The 23279-nt window shown below is 34.5% G+C and overlaps 1 protein-coding gene across 1 annotated transcript; it reads right to left on the bottom strand.

Annotated features, from left to right (window-relative positions):
- Nucleotides 1-7181: 7181 nt before the first annotated feature.
- On the bottom strand, nucleotides 7182-8538 carry LOC122604305. Its single transcript, XM_043777192.1, has 3 exons — nucleotides 8179-8538; nucleotides 7980-8032; nucleotides 7182-7665 (listed from the first exon to the last, which is right to left on the bottom strand). The coding sequence occupies exons 1-3, from the start codon at nucleotides 8536-8538 to the stop codon at nucleotides 7182-7184; spliced, it is 897 nt and encodes a 298-aa protein (XP_043633127.1).
- Nucleotides 8539-23279: the final 14741 nt, after the last annotated feature.

Here is a 23279-nt window from a genome sequence, read left to right as displayed (position 1 = left end):
TAGCTCCATTTGAACTCACAAAGAAGCGCAAGAGCAAAGGTTTGCGATGGACGCAATTAAAAACTCGCCCTTTTAGAAGGCTAATGCACTCCGACTTATACCTTTCTTAGAGTTCGTTTAAATAGGTGAGTCGGTGTATCTTTTGATTTTAGGGCACCAATTTTATAAACAAAATAATTATTTCGATATTAATTAGTCAAGTTTATTTTTCCAAAAACAATTTTGCATACAATTTTCATAAAATAAGCAAAATTAAACTTACTAAAAATACAACTTAACAGTTAAGGTAAGTTACTAAATATACAACTTAACGATTTAAGGTAACTTACTAAATTTACAACTTAACAATTAAGGTAATCAACCTAATTTTGGTCACTATGGTATAAGATTTGGCTCCTTTTTCATAAGGAAAAAGACCACATACATCAAGTTTCCTTGATTGCGTAAGCCAAAAATATAATAACAAATTTATCTACCATAATTATAAGATGCTGATCTAGAAAATCCAGAAGCTTGACGACCAATTCTAGCCCTAAAGAAGGCCGAACTGGGCTTAGCACAAAACACGAAAGTTGTAGCCCTATGAGTCAAGCATCTACTGTAAAAATTGAGCTTCCAACTTATTACGGTTGATAAGTTATGCTCGTTTTAGTGAACTGGTGTTAAACAGAAAATTACACAAAGCATAATCACATTGTCACACAATTAATTCTTCAATTATCTAGCATAATTAACCCTAATGATCAAGATTTCATATCAATATATCTGAGTAATAATCATGAATAATTTGCATGAAAAATAAAATGATTTTTACTTCTTTTTAACCATTAAAAATAAAGGTCACCATATATATACATGCAATTTATCACATAAACATTTAATTAATCAAAACTTGGATTAGGAACCCTAAAAAACAATTTTTTTTTTATTTTCTGGAAAATTTCGAACCATATATATATATAAATTAAATAATATAAATATTATTTGTTACTTATTTAAATAATGTAATTAAATTACAAAATCAATTTAAATATATATATATATATATCCGAAAATTTGAAGATCAAGAACCCTAACCCCCCTTCAAGTTTTGATTTAATTGGTAATCAAGAAACATACATAGTAGGCTCCTATACCACTGTTGGGATATATAACAATTTAAAATCAAATCACAAAGCACGTAGCGGAAGATAGATCTATGTAGTTAATTAATTAACTAAGAAAGAAAGCATGTACCTTTAATTGAAGATAAAAAATAAGAAACTTTTATGAGGATTTGAAGTAAATCCCTCTACGTTTGCACACACGACACAAGGATGTATGTATGTTAGTAATTGATCGCGAACCAAACAACCTTTGTTCTTTCCCAATAATCGAACCAACCAAAACCGGAAACCCTTTTGCATTTGGGGTGAGATCGGCCGAAGCCAAGAGAGGAGAGGGGAGGAGGGTTTTTGTTTTCCTTGAATTGTATATATAACCCTTAACCTAAGCCTTATATTTATAGGTATAGATTAGGGTTAATTTTCTTGGAAAATAAGTGAAGTTAATGGGTTGAAAACCCATCAACAAACCCCCCCCCCCCCCTTAGGGATAATTAGGAAACTTCTAGAATCTTCTAATTACAAATTAAGTCCTCTTTAACTAACGTCGTTAACTAGTAACCGTTAGTTTTTAACATTTCTCACGACCGTTCGTCAAAATCAATTCGTGATCATATTAATTAAATACATTAAGTATATTAATTAATATTAACTACATTTGTGTCGAGACGTGTGACCCCGTAGACTTAAATACTATCCGTACATACGTTCATTTTACGTGATCATATACTAACATAACCATCTGGTAATAGCCCAGTGGTTATCGTCCTTGAAAGGGGTTCTAGGCAGACTATAAGTCACGGGTTTGAATTCTGTTCCCAGAAGTATTTTTGCCTGAGATGTATCTAAGGCATTGTACCTGAAGGGTACATGAGTTTAGTGGTACCCACCCAATACCATTTTTTTAGTTGTTTGTATGTATCCTTTTTTGTTACAGTAATATTTTCATTGTTTACTCTTGAGAATATCTGATCCATGTAATGTTAATAGTTTAAAAAGTTTAGATCCCTTTATTTGAGAATTGAAAAAAGGCGTTGTATAACATATGAGATTATTTATAAAAAAGTAGTGTTCATATATAAAAATTCTTATTTTAGCAAATTATATGAACAATAATCACATACCAATCATGCAAATAAACAAAAAAAAGCTAAAAAGGTAAACTTATTCATCTCCTAAAAATTTACCTTATGTTACTAGTTTGATTACCCTTTCCTCCAAAAACACAATATGAATACCCGCTCGATGCAAATTGTTAGTGTGATGGGGCGATGGCACAACTAGTGTAATTTATTGATATAAAATGGAAGTGTAGTTATTTTAGAAATTAAAAGATATATTATAAATATAGTATTATTTATATTGGTAAGCATCAAAGCCGATTTAAAGGTAAAAGTTGAAAGAGAAAATGATGAGTTTGCTTTATTAAAGAGTAATCATAACATCATAGGATTTTGTCTAGAACAACACAATTGCATCAATTCATTATTTAAACTTTTGTTTTGAAAAAGAAATGCAAATGCATCACATTATTATTTACTTCCTCCGGCACATTTGTAATGTCATAATTTGACTTTCAAAGTCTTTTTCTTTTTACTTTGACTATAATTTAGGATAAATATTGATTCCGTTGATTCAAAGAATACCCGGAAAACAATTCTTCTGAAATTCATTGATTCTAAAAGAATACCGAAATTTAGAGAATTCACACTAAAACACACGCATGTGATTAGGGAAAAAAATGATTTTTTGATTATCTAAAAATTGATCACTTCCCCATGATTACAAAGGTATAAATAAAGCTGCAAAATTCGAATGGGCCCTAAAAGACAAGCGGGCTGAAAGCTATTACAATTTCAAAGTCCAAAAAATACCGAAAAACTAACAAAAAGGTCCATAACTCCTAGAAAACAGCTTTTTTGGGCCCGAAGACTCACCCTAACCGCCTTTGGCTGTTTGCAACTTGATGCTCCTCTTTCCAACGGTCGTTTTGAGTGGTCATACATCGAAATCGGAGCTCTGTAGCAAACGTTATGGCCATTTTAGTGAAGGCCTCTTTTTGTCTTCACCTTCTAAGTACAAAAGGGTCTGATCTTCAATACTTGGGCCTGAGCCTGCATCATTTTTTATGCCTTATATATAATAGTTGATGCAATTTATATTATTGTCAACTAAATTAAAAACAAAATGCATTCATATATCTTATATCAGATACTCGTATTATATAACACAACAAAAAATAATTAGGTTAAAGTTTAAAAAGTTATTTTAAAAATCAAACTAAGACTAGGTTAAAGTTTAAAAAATTATTTTAAAAATCAAACTAAGACACTTATAATGAGACTGTGAGTACCATTAAAAAAAGAGCTGAGTTTTGTACTAATATCTTTGATAATTGAACCTACGGGTGTTAACGAGACAAGACAATTCGCGAGCTACCCGAAATCGACTCGTAAATTATTCAAAAGTCGAGCTACTCGAGTAGTCTTTTGAGTCGAACTTGAGCCTAAATATAGCCTACTCGAAAAGCTCACGAGCTTAATCGAGTTTGTGCTTATTTACAATATTACCCTTTAATATTATCACATATTTTAACGTAATTACTATGCTACCAAGCTGATTAATCGAGTCGAGCTTGAAATTTTAGAGCTTATAGTACTAATTGGATTTAAAACTTGGTTTAATACTTAATCGAGTAAAGTCGAGACGAGCTCGAAATTGTCGATCCACAAGACGAGCTCGAGCTTGATATTAAAGGCTCGGTCGAGCTCGAGTTTTATAATCGAGTCCAGCTTGACACTGTGTCAGCTCAACTCGACTCGATTAGACCCCTAAATTTGTACCGTAACATAGAAATTTTACAATTGGTTGTACAAGCTAGCACTAGTTTTGATAAGCCCTTCAAAAGAAATGATATTAGTATTTCGTCTCTTCTTTAAAAAAAACATCATAATACTTGATTATATAAGTTTTTCAAAAAGAAAAATATGATGATATAAATAGATCCGTATATCTTATGTGCATACATGTGATGACCAAGATCAAAGATTCAATGATTTAACACAAATCAATGACTTGATTATATTTGAAAGTCTAGTTTTAGACATGCATGTTTAGATTTGTGCATTTTTAAGTATACATATGACATGCATGTTTAGATTTGTGTATACATATAAACATATCAAGCAATACTTAGTTCATATGTAATAGACTTAAATATTACGAGTATAAAATATATGAATATAGTTCTCACATAAACCTTACTCATATAATATAAATATAAATATAGGGAAAAATACATAAAAATGTAACCTTTTTACCTAAAATTCCTAAAAAATGAAACCTATTTTATTTTCGATTATTTAAAGGATACAGTTTTCATAAATTTCCTAAAAAGGGGAATATCGTTAGTTTTAAGCGACAGTTGTTAACTTCGTTAGTTTGCTTACGTGGCATTACTAAAACATATTATATATATATAACGTTTGAAGAATGCTTTAGAAGGCTTATTTAACTACTCTTTTAATAGATATATAGATAATACATTTTCACACTTTCTTTATGACTTTCTCTCTCCCTGTTTTCTCCCTTTCTTCTCCCCCCCCCCCCCCCCAAATTTCCCCTAAATTAGAAACCCTAAAATCAAAATCAATACTCAAGAATGGTGGTTTATGATTAAAAAGATGGTGATTTACGATTAATCGCACAGGTAAGTTTCCTATTTTGGTTATTAATTATGTTAAATTTCATGATGGAAACCTCTTCTAAGTTGGGTATAATAGTTGGTCACTATTATGGAGGGTTTAAAAAAAACCTTTTAGATACGAAGATGATGCATCGGTTACGAAGATGGTGCATTGGTTTCTAAATTGTGTTTAATTGATAAGAAATCGAACGAATTTGATAATAGAAAAATTAGGGTTCATGAGTTTTGGGGGGAAAATAGAAAAGGGGGAAAAGAAGAATCGGGGAGAGAGAATGTGGAAAGAAGGGGGAAATGTTTGTTACATATATATATATATATATGTATGTATGTATAATATACGTATATATGTTTTATTTTTTTGTTTTTTTAATGTATAATCTGTTTTGGTAATGCCACGTAAGCAAACTAACGAAGTTAACAGCTTACTGTCGTCTAAAACTAACGATATTTCCCTTTTTAGGAAATTTGTGAAACTTTATCCTTTAAATAAACGAAAACAAAATAGGTTTCCCTTTTTAGGAATTTTTTTTAAATAAGTTACCTTTTTATGTATTTTTCCCATAAATATACAAATAATGATTTGTTTATCGTTTTTGGAACCCCATTAGTCATCACAAGTTTATAACAGCAATCATGACCACAAAAATTAAACAAGGTGCATATGTTCTTGGGAAATGATCCCTACACAACAAGTTTTAACCATATACAACACTGTGTGCATTATACAGTTATACAGTACAACCATGTAATGCATATATTTGTTGTGTATGACAAAAATAAATTGTGTAGGAATCACTTCCTTATATTTTTGATCGCCAATTTAAAAAATCTTTTAACAAGGAAGTTTTTAAAAATCATTTATGAGTAATTTTTCAATATAACCAAACCCTTAAAATGAGAATAACATAAGAATAGAAAATATTTTATATTGATATAATATAAGTTTATAAAACTAACAAAATATAAATACTTATAATTATTTATTTAGGTGTTTAACAATATGTTAAGTGTGAAAAAATGTGAAAGGTTATGAGGTATATTTACATATGCATGATGTGTTTGTATGACTTGAATATGGTGAATGAGAGGTGATCTGTATACCACTAGATTTTGACAATACACCATTGAACATGATTTACAGTGCTATACAGTACAACAATACAAAGCACTTTTAGTTGTGTATTGCTAAATTTTGGTGGTGTATAGATCAGTTCCAATGGTGAATGTATGTTTATGTAATCAAGTTTGAACAAAAGATTCTATGTTTAACTAAATTCAATATATATATATATATATGTATATAATAGCACGATATCTGTGCAATGTGACGACTATGACAGTCACAAATGGTGATGATGGTGACGACATCAAATGGTGTAAATAATTGATGTTAAGATGCTTGATTTAAAAAGTTAGTAGAGATATTTTATAATATACTCCCTTCGTCCCATTTTAGTTGTCCACTAGCGACTTTCAAAGTCTTTTTGCTTTAACTTTGACCGTAAATATTTTTGTTTGTATTATATAATACTTGATGAAAGTTATGTCATTGAAAAGTTCGTTTAAAATCAAATTTATTTATATATTTTATATCAAGTGTTATAGAATATAAACAAAAATATTTGCGGTCAAAGTTGAGACCAAAAGATTTGAAAGTCAACAGTTAGAAAACTAAAATGGGACGGAGGGAGTAAGAGACTAATTAATGGTGTAATTTAATATTAAAGGTTGATGGTGATTTAATTCATTAAGGGTAGTTAGGTCAATTTGTGTGTTTCATTTTTCTTATCTTTCAACATAAGGTTATAGTTTTTATATTTTTATATAATAGTATAGATATATACATATATACATCCCTTATTAAGTAGCATAAACGCAATTAATCAAAGTGAACTTTTCGAGTGTTATTTTTTAATAACTAACTATTAACTTAATGATGCTCATTACTTGTAAACGTGAGGTCAATTCTGACCATGATAGTTAGGACCTGCCTTATGTCAGGACACATTCTCAGGAAGACTAGTCCTAATCAGTGTCATATCAGTAAAAAACCATTTAAGGACTAATCCCCTTAAATCCAACCTTATACCCAAGACTAATCTTGTACCTACCTTTTATTTAATTCTACACTTTATCCAACTTTACACTTTCAATCCCCCAATAAAAACTAAATAACACACATAATTCATTAAAACTAAAACATAAAAACAAACATTCCTAAACAAAATCGAAAATACAATAAAATAAAAAAAAGATTCCTAAATACTTAAACAAAATTAAAAAAACATTCCTAAATACTTAAAATTAAATAAAAAACAACATTCCAAATATTAAAAAAACATGAATTTCCAATGTAAAGCTCACGGGAGACGTCATATATGCTCGGTAAGATCATGACGAAGAGCGTGATGCACATGTCGGTCATGAAGCTCATTGTTGGTACGTTGGTGAACTGCCATCCGCTCCTGAAAAGTACGTCGAGGTACAGGAGGTGGTTGGAACATACCGTCCTCCTCAAGTGAGCTTATGGCGTATCCTGAGTCTTCAACTATCATGTTATGCAATATAACACATGCGTACATGGTTCGACAAATCCGATTAATGCTTATAGCTCTAGCCGGTTGGCTTAGAATATGCCATTGATTTTGAATGCATCCAAATGCACGCTCGACATCCTTTATTGCACTTTCTTGACACTTTTTAAACTTTTTCTTCTTGTCATCTTGTGAGCACAAATACGCCTTTACAAACGTTGACCACTCCGGATAAATGTCATCGGCGAGGTAGTAGCCTTTTCCGTAGTGTGTTCCGTTAACCATAAACGAAGTATCCGGAGCACGATCCTCGATGATTTCCCTAAATAAACAAAGTTAAAACACATACAATGTTTAAAATAAAAAACATAATGGATATGAAATTCAAAGTACCTAAACAAAGGCGAATTATTCAACACATTTATATCATTGTTCGATCCCGCTGTGCCAAAACACGCATGCCAAATCCATAAATCGTATGAAGCAACCGCTTCAAGCATGATTGTTGGATAGACAAGATCACCACGCGTGTATTGCCCTTGCTATGCCTTAGGACATTTTTTCCAAGGCCAATGCATACAATCGATGCTCCCATGCATCCCCGGGAAACCATGAAGTTCTTCGTGTTTAGCATACAATCGTTGTATATCTTTCGGTGTTGGCTTGTGCAAGTACTCATCTTTGTAGAGCTGAAACACGCATTTGCAATAGTGGTTTAGGAATACTCTACTCGTTTCCTCTCCAATCTGAAGATAGTGGTCAAGCGTGTCAGGGTGGTATTCATATGCCAATTGACGTATGGTGGACACACACTTTTGTGTTGATCTAAATCAACCCGTTGTTGCCCATCAAGAATCTTGTCTTGCATTCTTCTAAAATGCTCGGGCACATGACTTGAATTTCGAGATGGATACGCGATTATATCGTTAACTGTGCACATGAACAACGGTCTCAACATTCGAAATCGGCGCCTAAAATACCAAAGGGGGTACTTTGCATCTTCAATAAAATAATCCGCCATTAGTTGCTCGTTGGCGCTTACCCGATCTCTTGTTATTACGGTGCGTGGAATAACTGCTCGTTGGGACGTTTCACCTTCCTTAAGCAACTCAACACAATCTGACATGACCCCCATAAGCTCCTCATCATCAAAGTCGTTTATAAACAACCGGCTCTCGTAAATGAGTTCAAACATAAAGGAATCGTGAAAGACATTATGATTTGAATAACTCAATTGTTTATGTTTAAGTGTAGGTGAATATGGGAGATAGATATGTGAATTATAGTGAAATGGTAGTATATAAAAGTTTTAGGAACATAAATAGCCGTTTAGGGACAAAAATGTCAAAAGTGGAAACTTCAATTTAAATATACTAGCCGTTTGGGGGACTAAAAGTGTCAAAACCACAAACTTGAAAATATATCCGTTGGAGTTAAAAAAAAATGAAGAAAAAGAAAACGGTATAGAAGCATTCGTGCGTGGAGGGGACGACTAAGAGAGGGACGAACCTAGTGTTGGACTCGTCCCCAAACGAGGGACGAACACATGGACGGAGGCGTAAGGCATATCCCTACGTTGTTTGTTTTAACCGGATAATGTTACATTCAACATTGAATTGGTGTCTAAGGAAAAACTATGTAGCAACCCATCAAATGGAGTTGGAAAGTTATAATTATGAGAATCTATCCCTCGCAACAATCAGCAGTGGCGGATCCAGAAATGTTTAAGGATAGGGGCAAAAAAATTTTCTTGGAAGTAAAGAGATTATGAACGCTTAAAAAAATAATGTTCATACGCCATCAAAGGAGGTTATTTACCACATTTCCAGTTATATTAACAGAAATTTTTCATACACCAAAAATTATGATATTTTTTAAAAGAATTTTTTCATGTCTCTTACTTTTAAGACCATCTTTTACTTACCAAATTGAAACTTACTTTTATCAACTCATTAAACTACTTTTATCAACTCATTAAACTAAATTACTTTTATTAACTCATTACACCTTTTACTTATGTTTGTCAAATAATATAATAATCTTTTAAAATGTTTTTCAAAATGATATAGTAAGACTTATATATGACATCTGTAATAACTTTTGTCATTTGAGAAAAAAAAAAAGTATACAATAAATATATATGTTAATTATTGAATTGACGGCATTAGAAATATTAGACAAAACTCATAAATTTAAACAGTCAAGTGTTTGCTAAATTATACGAGTAGTATACATAGTTTGTTTGATTACTTCATCTAGACATGAAAAGAACAGCAAACAACTTTCAAGAGGCCAACATCAACAAAGCCATGTATAGTATCTTATTTTATTGCCTTTATTAGTATTTTATTGTATTCAGGAGGCACTAAAAAATTGAACCGAGGGCATTGTTAATGATTGGGCCATGTACATCTTAGAAACTTACAACATTTGTACTAACAATATCAAAACTATTGGGGCAGTACCCCCGTTGCTAACACTGTATGTCCGCCCCTGATTATGAGTAAACCTTGGTGATCAATTGATCATCAATTGATCCATATAGATCATCAACGTTCAAATGGTTCTATACAAAATAAAATATAAGAAGCTCAATAATTCCTATAGGTTAATCATAAAGGTAAACATGTGATAAAAATGATGTTGTTTCCTAGAAATGGTATGTCTTTGAATCGTGATAAGAAAAACGAGCAGATCTCAGTCAAATTTGTTGATTATTGTATTTGAAAAATATTTCTATTACGTCATGTTATATATCATTTATTATTTATATAGTTTGAAATTTAATGTCATTGATGCATTTTGTTAAGCGTTTTAGTTTGAATGTATCTGTTTTCTCTTCTCCTTCCCATGTTTGTCAGTCAATATCACACGAATTAAGCAAAACCATGCTTACATTATCATTTTTCAACTTTTGTTAATTTCATGCGATTTTATAATTAAGATCTGCTAACTTGTAACTTAAAAAAATAATAAACTTTACTTACTAATTTAACTAAAAACTATACAAATTGTACACTCAAAAAAAATAAAAAATCAAAAATGATGACATACCCCTCCTGCGGTACGCAAGACCTGACGAAGTGGTACGAAGGCTCGTCCGTTACGAAGGCTCCGACAATAAGATAACAAGATAAAAATTGTTCCCCTATAATTTCGGGATTTAATCTTATCACCTTCAACTGATAATGGTGGAAGTTATATCCCGGGCCTACGACTTAGGAAACCCTAAGCGGCCTACTTGTTCTACAAGAACACTCATCCCTATAAAAGGAGGTCGTAAGACCCTCAAAAGGGTATTCAACACAATACACTCGATCACACAGAGATCGCATAAAGAACTTAATCGGCATAAAGAGATTCACTCTGCCTTTTGAGAATTGTTGATAAACAACCAAAAACACCTATCATCCCCATTCTAAGCCTAATCTCGGTTTGGTGCACAATCATTTGGCGCCATCCGTGGGACCACACTCAAAATCAAAAACCCGTGACAAAGATTTTTGTGCATTCACACCGGAAGAAATGGTGAAGAAAAACAAAAACAGATCTCTATAAAACAGGAGATCTACCCTGGCAATCAGTCAGGCAACAACCGGTTGCTTAGGTCTGGTAAAGATTGAAGAAGAGGGTTTTTATTTCCCTCATCTAGGGGAAAATAAGCCTTCAAATGACCCCATCATTATCCAAGCCACGATATTTAACATTGAGGTACGGAGGGTCTACCTGGATAGCGGAAGCGAGTGCGATGTCATTTTTGAGCATTGCTTCCTCAAATTACCAGATGCCTTACGAGCCTGAAAATCGGACTTTCGGGGTCCACTAACTGGCTTCTCGGGAGAGCATGCATGGCCACTAGGGGAAATTGACCTGGACATCACTATTAGTGGTGGGATACATGAGAGGACTGAAACATTGGACCTCTTGATAGTGCGATCTCCTTCGCCCTACAACATTCTCTTGGGAAGAACTGTGATGCCGCGGATGGAGATAGTACCCTCAGTGATCCATAGGCTTGTCAAGTTCTGATCTGAAACAGGAGTAGTGTAGATGCAGATTCGTTGTGACAATCGCAACATAGATTTGTTTATCGTTTATGTTTTTGGAACTATGTTTGTAATCATTTAAATAAGAACTTGTGTTGATATTTAATGATTACGTATGAACTTCAATATTATATCTGTTTATGTTTTGTATTGTGTTTGTGTGTTATATATTGTTTTGCAGGTACAAGAACATAGAATCAAGGTTTATAAGTGTCGTAGAACACTTAAACGATGATTGGATGTTATGTAAGAGTCAAACGAAGTCAAACAAAGGACCAAAGGCACGTTCCTCGTGCTGACGTCGGCAGCACATGGGATTACCCTCGTGCTGATGTCAGCACGAGTGTATTGGTTATTGTTAGTTACGGGCCTAATACGTAATTAAGGCCGAAGCCCACACGAACCCAATACCAATTAGTATAAATACAAGACCTAATCTACGGAATTAGGTTAATCGTTTTGAATCCTTTTAGATCTTAGTGAATCATTTTGATTATACACGAATCAAGGTTAATTGTTCCTTCGTGTGATCTCCTACACGAACCACAAGCCTTGTGCATCTCCTTAGGTTGGTTAATTGCTCATTAATTGACGGAAGGTAATAGCAATCTAGTTATCTCAAGAGGATTCCGCACTAAAAGATTGGTACCTTACAAAAGGTTGGTTAATTGACATAACGACTCACATCTTATTACGATCCACGCAACAATAGGGTACCTTACAAGTGGTATCAGAGCCCTAAGGTTGATTACCAGAAGGTTTAAGATCGTTTGATTGGCTATTGATTGCAAATTCGTTTCGAAATTCGTGTTAATTTGCATTTTCGTGCTCTTCTTCATGTGACACTTCGTGCTTACGTCAGCACGAAGTAAGATTTGCTTTGTGCTTACGTCATCTGTTGACTTCGTGTTAACCTCGTGCCACGTCAGCGCGAACCACTCTTCGTGACTTAGGTCGTGACTAGTGTTCCTTGTACTACGTGCCATGTATACTTCGTGCCTCGTGCCACGTATACTTCGTACTTTGTGCCACATATACTTCGTACTTTGTGCCACATATACTTTGTGCCTCGTGCCACGTGTACTTCGTGCCACATGAACTTAGTGTTATTTCGTTTGATTTGTTTACTAAAAGATTCGAAATGACAACCGTACCGGCTGCCGCAAACTCACCTAATGCCCTACTCATCAGCCAAATGATCATGCATGATCATGAGGTTGGTCGTGGAAACACACCTCCAACGTTGTTCCGTATGGAAAACTATTGGATGTGGAAGAAACGTTTTGAAGATTACATTCGTCTCACTGACATGGAAATGTGGCTTGTGATAACTCAAGGTTTTGATTGGCCTTCGTATGAGAAAAATGGAGTGATTGGTAGATATACTTATGTTGATATGCCGATTGAAGAACGAAAAAGATACGCAATTGAGGGAAAGTCCTTGTCCACTCTTACTATGGCTTACCTCAAGATAGTGTACATTTGTTTAAAAAATACACTACTTCAAAGGACTTATGGGACGCTCTTGAAAGATATTGTGAGGGCGATGTGACCTTGAAGAAGAATCGTATCAAACTTCTGAAGCGCCAGTATGAAGCCTTCAACGGACTGAAAGGAGAATCTCTTGACGAGATTATTATTAGATTCAGTCATTTGACCACTGAGTTGTCGTATTTTGAAGTTGTTTATCCTCAAACTGAGCTAGTCGATAAGTTTTTGGACTCATTACCTAAGACATGGACTGACTATGTTTATCAACTTCAAGATGATCAGGAATATAGTACATGGGACTTTGAAAAGGTAGTTTCCAAGCTTAAGAACATAGATATGAAAAGAAGAATTAAAGATACACACTCGGATTTCACTCAAGATCCATCATTGTATCATGCTAAGTCTGTTCATTTAGCAAGTTCTAGCTTGGGGAATAATGCATTTCTAAGTAGTGCAGAAGCTACACCAATAGTAGATGCTGAAGGTATTGCTGGATATGTTGCTTATGACAATGCACATACGAATGTCAAGAGCAATGTACAATCTTTTCACTCTATGCCAATGAGTATGAGTTCTGCAGAAGGTAGAATGAGTGTTTACTCAGCCTTTCGTAATGCTCATGAAGCATTTATCGGAGGAAAGATTACTGATCCTGCAGTAATTGATGAGGTTTACAATCAGATAGATTCTGATGATTTGGAAGAAATGGATCTACAATGGCAGCTAACTATGCTCACTATTAAGGTCAGAAGATTCACTTAGAGAACTGGGAGACCTATAGGTAATGGCACTAAAGGCTTTGACAAATCCAAGGTGAAATGTTATAATTGCGATGGATTTGGTCACTTTGCAAGAGAGTGTCAGCGATCTAAGAGGATTGATAATACCATTGCTGGTCATCAAAATTACAATCAAGGCGGTATTACACCAAGTAATCATAAAACTCAAGCAATGATTACATATCCTGCTACTCCACAACAGCCAGTTTTGTCACCATTTTCGGAGTCAAAGGCCGTTGTTCAGAATCCGGATGGTACTTATCAATGGGATACACAATCCGATGATACCTCGAATCATGCCTACATGGTGGAATTATATGATGAGGTAGCTGCAACAATTGATTATGCTGTATACTCAAGTGAAGAAAGTGCATTTGAGATAGTTAAGCAGAATGTATGTAATGTTGCTGAGACTGTAAGATCTGAGAGTGAACCTATGACAGCAGTGAAAGCATCTGAAGAAAAGGAAGAGTCATCGAGTCCTGTTGATGACATTTCTATGAAGAGCATTGAAGAACAAATGATGAACTTCGTGATACCTGAAGGTATGACAACTGAAGATTTTGTTGCATACATGGCAAATTGCAAGGCTGCAGATCAGAAGGTATCTTGTTCTTTGTTTTCTATAGTTGACGTTTGTAAGATGGTGTCAGATTTGAAACTTGAGATATTGAAATTGAAAGAAAATTTAACTATTTTAACCACTGAAAATGTTATTCTTAAGAAGGAAAGTAACGTGACTAAAGATTCTGATTTACTTCTACAAAGAGATCACCAACAAACTGAATTAGGTTTTAATCCAGATGAAGTAGTATACTACACATTGAAAGACTGTGATACAGTTTTCTATGATAAAGAAGTATCTATCAATAGGATTGAACCTAAATCAAAAATTGATAAAGTTTGGTGTGTGGAAAATAAAAAAGAATGGTTAGCTAAACAAATTCCATATTAGGATAGACATTATGCTCCTTTTAAACCAGCAAGAACTATGGAAGAAGCAATACAGACGCTTGATACCATAAATGAAAAGAAGGAGTATGGTATAGCAATCCTTGAAATAGAAAATGGTCAATCTAGAAAACAACAAGTAAAGAAGTGTTATACTTGTCGTGAGAAAGGTCACATAGCTATTGAATGTCCAAATAGGAAAGTCAAGAATCCTAAGAATGACAGTCAAGTCAAGTCAAAGGATGTTAGTGATATTCCTAATACTAAAGGGAAGGGTAAATTAGTTGAACAAGTAGCTTCACCACAATTTATGAGTGCATATAAAAGAGATTATTATGAGAGGTATGCAAAAGGACATCCTGATAATAAAGATGCACAAAATTATGTTAAGTTACTTAAAAATGTGTCATATGGTGAGTCTGCAGTTACAGATCAAAGGATTAATTTCAATAGATCTAAGACACCAAAACGACAGGGACCTTCACAGAATACTACTTCTAGTAGTGTAAGTCCGAGTCGTTCTCGCACACCTCAAAGGAGTTATTCACCTAGGAAGATGGCTCAACAAAATCGATCTCCTCCTTCTAGAATTAATAGTTCGTCTAAATTCTATGATCGATTAGGGAGTCAACCTAGATTTGGTACTCACTCACCAAGGAATTCACCTCTTAAGACTCGTTTCACCCCACCTAAGAAACAGTCTGTGACACCATCTTCATCCAAGGCTCCTTTACAGAGCGATGGATATTGGACCGAATTGATCATTAGAGATGAATTCGGAAAACCTAAACCTCAAAAGGTTTGGGTTCCCTTCAGAAACTAACCATCTTATTGTCTGATGTGCAGGGAGAACCAAGGAAGCCTATCAGTCTTTGGTATGTTGACAGTGGATGCTCTCGGCACATGACAGGGGACAAGAATGTTTTGTCCGATTATGAAGATGTAAATGGTTCGTATGTTAGTTTCGCAGGTCCCAAGGGCGGCAACATCTCGGGCCAAGGTGATGTTGTCAATAGGAAGATTACGCTGGAGAAAGTCAATTATGTGGAACTGTTAGCACATAATTTATTAAGTGTTTCTCAGATTTGTGACAAGGGAAACAATGTCCATTTTACTGAGAAAGAAGCACTTATATTGAAACCAGGATATGTTATTCCTGAGGACTGGATCCTGCTAAAAGCTCCTAGGAAGAGAGACATCTATGGCCTTGTGTTAAGTGTTGATGATCCAAAGGAGTCTGTTTGCTTGTTATCGAAAGCAAACGAATCTGAATCTTTACTATGGCATAGAAGAATGGGACATATCAAATTCCGAAAGATGAATGACATTGTCAAACATGGTTTGGTTGAAGGCGTTCCCATGAAACGGTTTGGAATGGAAGACAAATGTGTACCTTGTCTGAAAGGTAAACAACAAAAGTCTTCACATAAATCGAAACAGGAAAATTCTATTGCCAATCCTTTCGAGTTACTTTAGATAGATTTATTTGGTCCAGTGAATGTAAGAAGTATCGGTGGGATGTACTACTGTTTGGTGGTTACTGATGATTACTCGAGATTCTCATGGGTATTCTTTCTTAAATCGAAAGATGAAACTCCGCAGATTTTGATAAATTTCTTTGTCAAAACTGAAAACATTTATGGAGTTCGTGTTAAGAGAATCAGGAGTGACAACGGAACTGAATTCAAGAATAATGTGATGGATGTCTTTTGTTTGTCAAAGGGAATCCAACATCAATACAGTTCTCCGTATGAACCACAACAGAAGGGAGTTGCTGAAAGAAAGAATAGGACTCTAATCGAGACAGCCAGAACTATGCTTGCAGATTCAGGGCTTCCTACTATGTTTTAGGCGGAGGCAGTGAATACAGCTTGTCATATTTTAAATAGGGTTACTGTAGTTAAGCGTCATAATAAGACATGTTATGAGCTTCTACATAAGAAGAAACCGAATTTACAGAATGTTGAACCATTTGGTGTACCGTGTACTTTCTTGAAGTATCTACCTCAGTCAAAGTTTGATTCAAAGGTTGAAGAGGGATTTTTCATGGGTTATAAACCGGGAAAATCAATTCGACGGGTTTACAACAAACAGACCGGCAAAGTTGATTTGGGTACAAATGTCAAGATTGTCAGTCATAAGCCCGCTATTCATTATGGAACTGGCAAAAACTTCGATTACGATAGTGTGTTTAGTTCACTACACGGTCCTGATTCTTATTCAGATCCTGAGACAGTTGATGATGTGATTATTTTAAGAGATCACATGGATAATACTCCTACATCTCCGCCTACTCGAAATGTCGATACTACTCCAATCAAAGTTCAGTCTACTACTGATGTTGATAAAAGTGGTAAGGACAAGAGTAAGACATCAGATTCAGATGATAATGAACTCGAGAAAACTATACCACTTACTCCATCGAAGGTTACACTGCCAGATGATGAGCCTATTTCTGAAGAATCGGAAGATGATTTTAGCTCTCCTGAGTTTCAGATTAGAACAAATTTAGGAGAAAGTCTAAATGTTGATTCGGTTCCTCAATATCGAATTAATAAGGATCATCCAGTTGAAAATATTCTTGGTAATGCTACAGAACCTGTTCGAACTAGAAATCAGTTGAATAAGGATCTGACTAGTTTGTCTTGTGAAGTGAAAGACAATGGATTGATAACTGAGTGTTTATATTCTGGTTTCATTTCACAAGTAGAACCTAAGAATGTTAAGGCAGCACTTCAAGATCCATTTTGGGTTGAAGCTATGCAAGAAGAATTAGCTCAATTTGAGAAACTTGGAGTTTGGGAGTTAGTAGATGTGCCTAGAGGTAAAGAACCGATTGGAACTCGTTGGGTATATAAATGTAAACGAGATGACAAAGGGATCGTTACTAGAAATAAAGCATGTTTGGTTGTTCAGGGGTTTGCACAACGAGAAGGATATGACTATAACGAAACTTTTGCACCAGTTGCTAGGATTGAAGCTATAAGGTTATTTTTAGCCTATGCAAGTTTCAAAGGTATAAAGGTGTATCAGTTAGACGTTAAGAGTGCCTTCTTATACGGTGAAGTCAAAGAAGAAGTGTATGTTCACCAACCACCGGGGTTTGAAGATCCGAATTATCCAAGAAGAGCATATCGTTTGGATAAGGCTCTTTATGGATTGCATCAAGCACCCAGAGTGTGGTATGAAAAGTTGTCAACACATTTGTTGACAAATGGTTTTACAAGAGGATCGATAGACAACACATTGTTTTATCAAGTGGAAGAAGCGAGATTATCTAATTGTACAAGTTTACGTGGATGATATCATTTTTGGTTCATCTAATATAAAGATGTGCAAAGAGTTTGAAATGAGCATGAAAAATGAATTTGAAATGAGAGCTATGGGGGAACTTCAATTTTTCCTCGGACTGCAAGTCGATCAAAGGAAAGATGGATTCTTTATTCACCAGTCTAAGTATGTCGATGACATCTTGGAGAGGTTTCAAATGTTAGAGTCCAAGACATATGGTACTCCTATTTAGCAAAATCATGGTTTAGGGGTTCTTGATCCGAAAGATGAACTTGTGGATACAACTTATTATCGTGCTATTATTGGCTCATTGATGTATCTGACTGCTTCGCGTCCAAATATTATGTTCGCTGTTTGTCTTTGCGCTAGATTTCAAGCTAGTCCGAAAGAGTCACATTTGACTGGAGCAAAACGTATTCTACGTTATCTTAAGGGAAACCAAGGGCTTGGTCTATGGTATCCAATGGGAGGAACGTTTGATTTTGTTGCATATACTAATTCGGACTTTGGCGGTTGTAACAATGACAGAAAGTCTACGACTGGAGGTTGTCAGTTGTTAGGAGGAAGATTAGTATCGTGGCAGTACAAGAAGCAGACATGTGTTGCTCAGTCTTCATGTGAAGCAGAGTATATGGCTGCTGGTAGCTGTTGTTCCCAGGTATTGTGGATTCAGCAACAACTTCGTGACTACAGTATGGATTTTCTTGATACTATTGTTAGAATAGACAATAAGTCAGCTATAGACATTACAAATAACCCTGTCATGCATAAGGTCACCAAGCATATTGATATTAGACATCATTTCTTGCGTGATTGTGCCCAAAAGAAGTTAATTCATTTGGAAAAGGTTATAACCGATGATAATTTAGCCGATCTATATACCAAAGCATTTGATAAGGCTCGATTTGAGAAGTTAATTTTTCTCAATGGGATGAAGAATGCTGATTCATATTAAATCTCTCAAAGAACTAATTTTGTAAGTTTGTGTCTGTAAATAGCTAGAGTCATAAAAATACAAAAAGAGTTCTTAGTGTCATAAAAAACCAAAAAAATGTGAAAAAATCAGAAAATGACAAAAATATGACGAGATTTAAGTTAATGCTGTAAGATGATTAGAAGTGAGGATACTTAGCTTTTAAGTCTGCTTAATCGTAATATAACTGTTTAGTTCAGTGATTACAATTTGGGATATATTGGTAGACACAAAGTAGCAAGGTTTCCTTAATCTGAACTTAAATTATACAATGTTCTTGTGGGAAACATATTCAGATATATGGCTGAGAATGCTTGCTTTTCAGTAATGAATTGATCTAGTCCTTAAATTTTGTGAAATATCTAGCATTACTATAGGATTTGTTCAAAATATAGACAAAAACTTCTACAACTCATGAGCATGAAAGTTAAATAACTTGGGATAGGTTGTCAGAAAGTTCGCTACATGGGTCTCATAGAAAATCACGGGTTCCTTATAAATAATGAAATGCAAAAGCAAATAAGTTAAATCACAAAGTAATTAAATATTGTTATCTAAAAAGTGTCTCATGATTTGTTTCAGGATGTTTTTGAATATATATTGAATATTTGTTATCTTAGTGTTTGTATCGATTACGGAAGTATATCTGAATGTGTATTCAATGGCATATTAGGCTGCTCGGGTTACATGGTGACTGTCCTTGACCACGGTATGTCGAAAGTGTCACAACTCAAAGGAAACTGGAAGTACCGAGTGTTTAAGAGGACAAATATACCAGTAATCGTGGTTGAGTCACTGTTCATAACTAATAATAAGAGAATTATTTCTCACTTGCAGACTTATGTAAATGCTAATCTGATCTAATCTGCAGAAACTTAAAATTTCTTGTAAATAAATAAAGTAGTTTAGTTTTTATTTTATTTTATTTATTTTTGTTTTTGTTTTTATTTTTATTTTTGTATTAATAAGTGTCAGTTTGTGTGTCAAACAAGTTCTTATTGCACGAGAGATTTGATAAGCATTAAAAGTTATAATTCTTAGTAAGTTATATAAGTCTTGTTGCTTACGGTATAAATGTTTAAAAGATGGATTTTATAATTAATACATAAGTTGTTTAATTTAGAAAATGAAATGTTTTGAAAATTGAAAAGTCAAAATATTTTTGAATATGTTTCGAGTAAATTTTTGAAATTTCAATTGTTTTTTGTTGATAAGTATGTTTAACAAAGATTGGAATTGCCTTAGATCTTGTAATGATTGTTAGGTTAAGATTTTGGTTGTTTTGCATATTTATGATACTTTTGTTGATTTTGGTGCATTGATGAAGTTTGTTAAGTGTGCAGGTTACATATAATAAACTCATTTTACAATGTAATTGGCATCAAAATTTTAGTTTGTAATTAAAGGCAAAATTGTTTTCGCTTGCTTTTAGAATTGCATTGCGACGGACAATAAAAGGTGCTCAGATATTACAAGAACTGTGCTACAAGGATGGATTGCCTTGTATTTATTAACCTAAGACTTAGTGTGATAGGTTATAACTGTACTATCAAGATCACAACCTAAGATGTAATGTGATAGGTTGTTGATATGATATTTTGATATATTGTAATGCATTATACATTAAATATGTTTTGATGTAAGTTTGCATTTGTTTAAAGTTAAACATCAATGAAGAAATGATCGATTTAATGTCAAGATAATAATGTAAGATGTATTTGATACATTATTGTGATGACAAGTTAGTACGGATGATCTACGATTGCATATTCGAGTAGATACAGGTTTTTGGTAACGAGTATCTACAGGTTTATGTTTCTGGAATTTTCGTAATTTTTCCTTGTTTAGAATTCTGGAAAATTCACGAAATTTGGCTAAGGAATGAAGCTTGTGTGAATAAAAATCTGAAAATTTGAAGTCCTTCGTGCTGACGTCAGCATGCCTCGCGTGACGTCATCACGATGCCCACGAACTAAGTGTTCGGCCTGGCCCATGAGGATTCGAATATAAATATGAGTTATTACTATTCATTAATTACCATTAATCGAAAATTAACCCAAAGTAAATCACACGAACTTGCCTCCCTCGTGCGCACTATTCATTCGTATCTCTTTTCGATCGATTTCATCTTCTTTTCGTGCTTGTTACTTAGATTTGTTGGTACTTTCATGATCTATGATTGATTATTGATGTTTTGACTATAAGAACTAACGATTACAAGTCGTTATAATTCCCAATGTTTGAACCTTCCTTCGTGTGAACAGTACTACGAACGAACTAAGGATTGAATCTTTGATTTTTGATGATTTGGACTAAAATTGGACATAAAATTGGAATAATTGATGTTTGTACACTTTAAATCTAATAAAAGTTCACATTAACATGTTTAAAATCAAGTTTAATCGAAGAATCTATGGCTCGTTTACTATTCACACGAAGCAGATGAAGAACACGAAGAACACTTTACTTGGTGTTGATATAAATCAAATTTGTTTCGGTTTTTGATTTTTTGGGCATACATGATCCATAAAGAAGTCCACGTTGATGATTTTATTTGATTAACTCATCAAATGGAGATGTTTTTACTTCGTGTTTCTGGGTTTCGTTTGAAGCTCGTGCTGAAGTCACGACGAAGAAGATCTTCCTCGTGATGATGTCATCACGAAGCAGAAGTCCAAAAACCCTAATTTTTGTTTTTAATTTCTAACTTTTCGTTTTCTTGTCGTTTTTTTGTCTGTTTTTGTGCAGGTATGGCAGGACAAGGTAATAATGCTCGTGTGTTCGTTAAGGAGCACAATGCTGCGCTCGATCTTAGCATTACACAAACGAGGTGCACACCAGAGTTTCACGATGTCCTACAGTTTCTTACGTTCTCGTGTATATTTTGCAGTGATAGAGAACTCTTCGTTGGTGATAAGTCTCATTCGGGAGTTTTGGAACTCAACCCGTTCAGTGCAGATGGGTGATCATATGTACATTCGCACTACTGTTGGAAGACGTTCATTCTCGTTCTCGGCTGGAGACTTACGGATGATATTACACTTAGGTGATGTCGAGATAGAGCAAGGTCCGACTGACTTTTCAGAGGAATTTTGTGACGGTGCTTTACATCGTGTGGGTTATATTGGTGCTATTTCTCACTTCAGGAATCATCTTCGTGGCAAATGGAAGCTGCTTGCTTATTATTTGTTGAGGTCCATTAGTCATCGGAGTACAGGCTATGACGAAATGAATATCCAAAACGCTTCTCAGTTGGTTGCTTTGGTGCTGAACAAGCCATACAACTTTTCTCAGTACATTTTTGATAATTTAGAGAAGCAGCTGAGGTCATTTGGTACAGACAAGAAATTCTTTCTGTTTCCAAGATTTGTGATGATAATCAGTCGTCACTTTGCAGCTGAATTGCCATTTGACGGTCCTACGTTCAATTTAGGTCGTCTTACTTATAAGGCATTTGTTGAAAGCATGAAGCATTTGTCGGGAAGAAATGTTCCAGTTGATGTTGATAATCCACCATTGTTCGGACATTTGATCAATCCTAACTATGTTGCACCTAGACAAGGTTGGGAAGATGAAGAACCCGTTGTTGCTGCTGCTGGTTATGATCAGGCTCAAGATAATCCTCAAGAAGAACGAGCTGATCAGTTTGAGGGACTTAATGATGTTCCTTTATATGCTGGAGATCTGGAGCATGATTCAGATATGGATGCTCTTATGGAGGATATTGATGATCCTGCAAATCTTGTGCCACCAACTACTGGAGTTTCTACTTCAACCTCTGCTCTAGTTGGTGTTGATGTTGGTCCTTCTGAATTGCCTGTTAATGTGGTTGATGATTCAGAAGAGGATGAAGAAGAGGCTGAAAGATTTTCGAAGCGAAGAAGAAGACAAGGAAAAGGAGTTGATGCTGTAGAGAGACTTCCAACTTCTCAGAGTTCACTGGCTGAAGTTAATAGAGTTTGCTGCTTATAATGAAGCCATGGAGAGGTCTCATACTCCATTAGTTGCTACGTGATACGTATAAACCATCGATGTTTTGGGAGTTTGTCTCAGACAAGGATGCACCTAAGTATTTCTCAGTGATACAAAGTTGGTTTTATGATGATAGAATTTAATTATTTGTTTTCAAGAGAAAAGAAGGATGCCAGTATATGTCAATGAGTCAAAGACATTTCCACTCTCTCAGTGATTCTGACATGATAGATTTGGGAATAGATTCAGAGATGAAAGAATTAGAAATTTCAGTAATAGAGGTCTGAAGCCAGAAGAAAGGTTGATTAAGCCAACACCTTTGAAGAAGATTAAAAATCCAGATGGCACATTTCAGTTTGTCTAGAGAAGGATTAAATGTGTTAAGAAGGTTCCCGCTATCAGATGGGATCAAGATATGCTGACAGAGATGACA

The sequence above is a fragment of the Erigeron canadensis genome, chromosome 6 (genome assembly GCF_010389155.1).
Source record: "Erigeron canadensis isolate Cc75 chromosome 6, C_canadensis_v1, whole genome shotgun sequence".
Lineage (NCBI taxonomy): Eukaryota > Viridiplantae > Streptophyta > Magnoliopsida > Asterales > Asteraceae > Erigeron > Erigeron canadensis.
Note: the sequence above shows the minus strand (reverse complement) of the source record. Positions and strands in the feature narration are given on the sequence as shown.

What these genes read in the sequence shown, in the direction of transcription:
- LOC122604305 (XM_043777192.1), bottom strand. Translation starts at nt 8,538, where the DNA reads ATGTTTGAACTCATTTACGAGAGCCGGTTGTTTATAAACGACTTTGAT. An exon ending in TTCTTGATGGGCAACAACGG is followed by an intron (nt 8,033 to 8,178) that starts GTTGATTTAGAT and finishes TGCGTGTTTCAG; the next exon opens with CTCTACAAAGATGAGTACTT. An exon ending in CCGAAAGATATACAACGATT is followed by an intron (nt 7,666 to 7,979) that starts GTATGCTAAACA and finishes TTGTTTATTTAG; the next exon opens with GGAAATCATCGAGGATCGTG.